General features: G+C 32.6%; 1 protein-coding gene across 6 annotated transcripts in view; it reads left to right on the top strand.

Annotated features, from left to right (window-relative positions):
- The window catches only part of LOC141989520 (kinesin light chain 1), a 121,010-nt gene extending 115,411 nt beyond the window's left edge, over positions 1-5,599 (top strand). For 4 of the 6 annotated variants that reach the window (XM_074956320.1, XM_074956316.1, XM_074956312.1 and 1 more), the window contains 2 exons: positions 4,024-4,090; positions 5,519-5,599. In XM_074956320.1, the coding sequence (XP_074812421.1) occupies positions 4,024-4,090; positions 5,519-5,584 (133 nt within the window). In that variant the 3' untranslated portion in view covers positions 5,585-5,599. The remainder of the gene's footprint in view (positions 1-4,023; positions 4,091-5,518) is intronic. The other 2 variants (XM_074956313.1, XM_074956314.1) reach the window with 1 other exon arrangement.
- The last annotated feature ends 401 nt before the right edge of the window (positions 5,600-6,000 follow it).

Here is a 6,000-nt window from a genome sequence, read left to right on the forward strand (position 1 = left end):
AGGGACAGGGTCATGGGGGCATATCATAAACTGGTGTAAATTATCGTAGCTCCATTGGAGATCTGCCACATTATTTTTATCTGCTTGTAAAACATCATGCACACCCATGATACTATATAAATAATTTCTGTTGCTATTTAATTATCATTTTTGATTACTTACCTCATTGATATTTGCTTTGAAGTCTTTTCAACCTTACATCTGACCAGATAGTATCAATCGTTAGTAAAAATTCATTTCTGAGCTGGTGAAGATGAGATTCTGTGCCCAGTGAAGTGAAGTCAGTGGCAAAACTCCTACTGAATTCATTGTTGCACAAGCAAGCTGTCAATGAAAGGGTGTTTTTTCAATGAAGGTAGAGTGGAAGACTGGATTTAAAAAACAAACAAACCCCCACACAACAGTATAATGGAAGAAATACAAAACTGCAAGATAGTTTAGGAAAACAGTGCAAATACAAGCCCAGAATGAGTCTTATTCTTCCAATATCCATAGTTAAAAAATTTGTAAGTGTTTCTATCATTTACATACAATTCATTATCAACTCCCCATATTGCCAAGGTTTACCATTGGTTTTTATAAACTATAATTTATATCTAATAACTATTTCCTTTACCCCCAATATTTTTGGGGAGGTTTAAAAGTTTTTATGGCATTTTATGGAACCAGGCTCCTATTCCTGGTCTCCTGCAGTTAATAATAGGGAAATATATGGACAACTTGTTTTTTATAAATTGTAAATAATAGCTAAAGGGTGTTTCTACCATATTTTGAATATTCACACTTACTTTATTTGGCATTGCAATCTGCTGTAAACATCCTCTGTATGTGTGCTGCATGTAAGTAAAAGTACTCTACCCATATCAGTATGAACTGTATTTTTGACCCTATGCCATCTAAATGTGAGTGGTATTTATACTCATGAAAAAGTTAGTGTAGAACAGATGCTAAAGTGCCAACATCATTCTTGGTTTCCAGTGTTCATAAAGTGTCCTGTGCTCTTTGAAAGACTGTCTGATATTTGAAGGTAAAATTCTTCATTAGCTTATCTGTTATGTACATATTCCACAAATAGTTCTGATTTCAAAATCTTTCATTGCTGGTGATCATGTAGTGCTGGCAAGAAAAAAGTTTCATTTTGAGGTCCTAGGATGAGTGTGCTGTACTGGCACTTTTTTTTTTTTTTTTAAATTAATCTTTTGACTAGTAAATGTACAAATTCTGTCTGGAAGTTGATGAGAATACCTATACAACCCTTGTTATTGTAGATTATAAAATCTTTTAAAAATCTTTTCATTTTCTTAGCTATTTTAGGAAGAAGTTAAATATCCGGTTTGTAAAATTAAATTTTTTAACCCTTTCATGGTTTTCTAGATCATGGAAGTGCAATTTAGAGGATAGGATTTAGTAAAATATGTACATATGTTTACACAAGAATACTTTCCAATAACTTCTTTATTCATAATAGGTTTTTTCAACTTCATTTCCAGTAGTAACATTGCTTTCCATAGTAATTTGCTACACTTAGTTAAAACTGCTCTGTTTTCTTTTACTGCCATTTGATTTTTAAAAGTGACAATTTGATGTATATATTTTTATATAAACACACATTTGTGTTTAAGGTGTTGCAAATAACTGAATACAGTACTGCTAGTGTATATAAAGATCTACTGACTTCTCAGAAAAATGGTTTCTAAATAGAATGTTGTTCAAGATTTTCCATGAGAAATCATGTTGTTTTTTCTTCTCACCACTACCTCTGCCTCTTCTCTGTTTTCTGTGAAGACTATGTTTTTGCTTTGCAGTTCACCTGTTCCTGCTGCTTTGTCCTCGCTTACAGTCATAGTCATTGATCATGCTGTCAAACAAGGATTGTGATTTCAAATGAGGAATATATAACAGGAATAGATGAGCTCCAAAGCCTTAAAAACCCAGTCTTCAGGCATTTATTCAGAGAAAATTGAGGGAAGGAGGGAAAAAACACTTATCAAATTATTTATAGGTAAAATGTTTTCGATAAGGTGATAGAAGGTCTGTAAGAGTTAGATGTTACAAACATACAATACTTGAAACTTGGTGTGAACTACTTTCCATGGACATTTACTTTTTATTTGATTTCAGATCTTTAATTTTACATCTATTTTGCTCTCCATTGTTTAAAATTTGACCACAGAACAGGTTAGCTAAGTTGTTACAGCAAAAATAAAAGCAAAGCTTTTTTAAAATAGCTGTTTGTTATAACACAAAGAAAAATTATGCATGTATTTTGAGTATTTTTAGTCTTGTTTTTTACTTGAAAAAAGTTACAAGTGCATTTGCCAAACTAATTTTCATCTGTAGATGAAAATCTAATTTTACTTCTAAAGTAAATTGGCTGCTAATAACTTTTTAAAAGTTGAAACTTAGTGATGATATTTGTTTGTTGAGGTTCATTATTAGCACTGGAGCAAAAGTATACAAGGCATTTGGGTAGATTTATACCTGTGGATTTTTTTTTTGTTTTGTTTTCCTGGAGTTTGGATTTGGTTTTTAATAAACCTTTATGCTCTTCCTTTTTGAAAAGAGATTTTCATTTGTGATGTTTTGTATGTGTGTTTTTACCGATTAACATACTTTGACTTTCATGTGTAACCTTAATTGTATATTTTATGTAAATAAATAACAGAGAGGTATAAACCATGCATGATTCATTGCTTCTTTTTTGTTGCTAACACTTATGTCACTTAAGCACATTCTTATCTTAAGCACGTGCTTACCTTTATGTCTGAGTAGTCCAGTTGATTTCAGTGGGACTAATGACTTGCTTATTGTGCAATATGAGCTCTGCAGAGAGACCTCCACACATGGGTGCAGGGAGCCACCTCTGCAGATCACACTGCAGGATTGGGGCTTAACTTTGGTGTTAATAGCGTGACAAAATAATTTTATTTAAGGTGCTCCTTTAGACACTGACAAATCATAAAAAGACCTAGTGATCCCCTACCAACAGAGCACTATGTTCTAGGTGACATACAGGTATTTGGGATGGGGAATAGCCAATTCATATTGTACCATTTCAGCAAAATCTTCTGACATTGGGGACTATTTAATACTCTTAACTTAAAATGTATATAACCTCACATTTAAATATTTTAGTCTTAAATGTTGTAGATGTTTGAATAATCTTTAGTAAAGATCAAGATGAAAGCAATTATTAATCCTTAACCTCAAGAATGCAGAAGTTGATGATGATATAAAATAGTTAATACAGAGTTATCTTGATTAGCAATAGCCCTTCTAAAATAACAAGGGCTTAAATTGATTGTATTATCTTTGTGGTGTATTGCTTTCAGAAGACCATTTTAGATTTTAGGACTACCACTGATTGAAGCACGTTATGGCCACAAGCATGACAAAAGTTAATAGTAGCAACAATCTTGTATTGTCCTTCACTTCAAAATAGACGTAGCAAGCTTTTAAAAAAATCTGCTATAAAAGCAATGTTTGTGGTAACCTGTTAGTTTTTGCCTTATTTATGTAAACAGAAGTTTTTCCATAGTTTTTACTAGTTAAGTACAACTTATTTGATAAATTTATTAATGTATTATTTTCACAAACATTTCCTAAACAACTACATCTGAATAATTTGATTTTTTAAAATTAGCTAAATAACTTTAAAATGAGCATTAAAGTGGAGCATATGTTAAATTAATGTATTGATTCAGAAAGATGACATTTTGGAAACTGAAATAATTTGAACCATTAAAGATACTAACATCAAACACGTAATGTGCTTAAGTACTATGGGGCTGGCAGTTATTTTGTTACATATCTTAGAATTAAAAGAGAGAAGGAAAATGTGCAAATATATATAAGTAACTATAGAAAGTATTTCTCTTAAAGAGCATACTTCATATTAGGTTTCACAGGTTGTATTAAAACTCCCTTAAGTTTGCCTCACTATTATTATACTTGTGTGTTTAGAGTTTAGTTTTCAGTTATTCTGATTGGTTTATCCTTGCATGTTCACTATCCTGGTTGCAGCATGAAGCGTGCCAGTTCTCTGAATGTTCTTAACATGGGTGGCAAGGCTACTGAAGATCACTTTCAAGTAAGAAGCCCTATAATATTCTTACACAAGTAGATACCAGTAGCAGGGTTTGGGCTGAAAAGCTTGAGAAACAGTAAAATGATAAACCTCTTGGGACCCAATAAGACTCTCAGTATAGCAAAGCACTTTAAGCATGTGCTTTAAGTCCACTGGCATTCAGCAAAGCACTTAAACACATACTTAACTTTAAGCACCTGCTTAAGTCCCATTGATATCAGTCAGTTAAGCAGATGCTTAACTATTACGCTGAACTGGAGCCTGAATTAGAATATTGGAATGGCTAGTAAGTTTTTTTTTTTTTTTTTTTTTGAATCTTACAGTCTTGTAATATAATTTAAAAAGGCATACTTGTAAAGCTCAGATATTCTGTATTTTTGATGAAAGAAGCTTCTCTCAAAAGGTGTTCTTCTCTCACAACTAGGTGTTGTGTGCTCTCAAATCCCAATTACTTCAGTAGGAGCTCAGGGTGCACATTTATCTGATCTGTTAAGAATTGCTTCTACCAAAATTTAAACTGTAAATATTTTGCCTAACTATATTCAGTGTATCTGATCACTACTACACATAACTGTTTGTACCTAATAAGTCACCATTGCGTATGTTGTCAAGCAAAGCTAGTAATGTTCTGTGTTCTAAACAACGTTGTGCATTTTACTAACAGCAGCTGTGACTAACTTTGGGGGGAATATTAATTGCATCAATGCCAGCATACTGTATTCTGTAGAATCTTTACCTTTACTTGCCCCAAGGCTTACAATAAAAGCACACGCTGCATGGATCTCTTTCACTGTTGTGTGGCATAAAGGTATCTCCTTAGTATTATCCCTAAAGAGTCTACTGCAGTTTTTTAGTTCTCTGAAATTTATGCAAAGATTCATTAATTTATGTGAACTTTGACCAAAAAAATCCACCGAGGTAAACCAAAGCACTTTGCAACGGTAATACAAAAAGTGCAGGGCTTTCAAAATCAGATTGTCTTGGCCTAGGAGTATTTAACTTTATAACTGGTTTTCTATACATTCCATAATCTGTACTTTCTCAACGAGCTGTGCTTGCCACATGCGAAATGTATAAAGTTAACAATGTGTTTACAAAAATTTTCCCTGGTTTGCCAAGTAGACACTTGCCAATATCCCTAGGCTGTCAGCCCCTTCTGTAATAAATATCTGTTAGGAATGCAAGGGAAGTGCTCAGATATTACTACATTTGTTCAGTTTAGCTAGTTGAAGTAAAGATAGTTATTAGGATGTGAAAAAAAATCATATATAATCTCTCTGACTAAAGTAGGTAAGCAGTACTAGTTTCCTAAAGTACACCAATTGTTCAAGTATTTGTTTTAGTTTTTTAAATTTTTTTTATCCTTCTTTTTATGCAGACATCCAGGTTGCTCAAGCATTTTAATAATTTCTTTTCATTTTTTTCATACAGGAACGAAATAATTGTCTGACAGACTCAAGAGCTCTGAGTGCCAGTCACACTGATTTGGCACATTGAAGTTCTTGGACAGAAACTAGCTAAAATTTCTTTGTGAATAAAGAAGCACTGAGACTCTCAAAGCTTTGGTTCCTTATCAGTCTCTATAGGAACATCTAATTTGTAGACTCTTTTGCAATGGACTGCTGTTTTTACTTTTCTAAAATAGTAGTGACATTTTTAAACATAGTGTTAGTGGATATTTTCTTCTAAAGAGAAATGATATAGATATATATTGCTCATTGCACTGCTGTCATTCATGCTACGTATGTTGATTTCTGTTAACAGATCTGAATATCACAGCAGCTGAAACTGAAAAAATAGAAATGCATATAAAACATACCAAAATGCAAAGGAGTATAAAGGGTTCTCTATATTTGAAAACAGATTAAATGAAATGTGTAGCAGAAAATATATACAGTGCTTGAATGAGACAA

The sequence above is a fragment of the Natator depressus genome, chromosome 6 (genome assembly GCF_965152275.1).
Source record: "Natator depressus isolate rNatDep1 chromosome 6, rNatDep2.hap1, whole genome shotgun sequence".
Taxonomy (NCBI): domain Eukaryota; kingdom Metazoa; phylum Chordata; order Testudines; family Cheloniidae; genus Natator; species Natator depressus.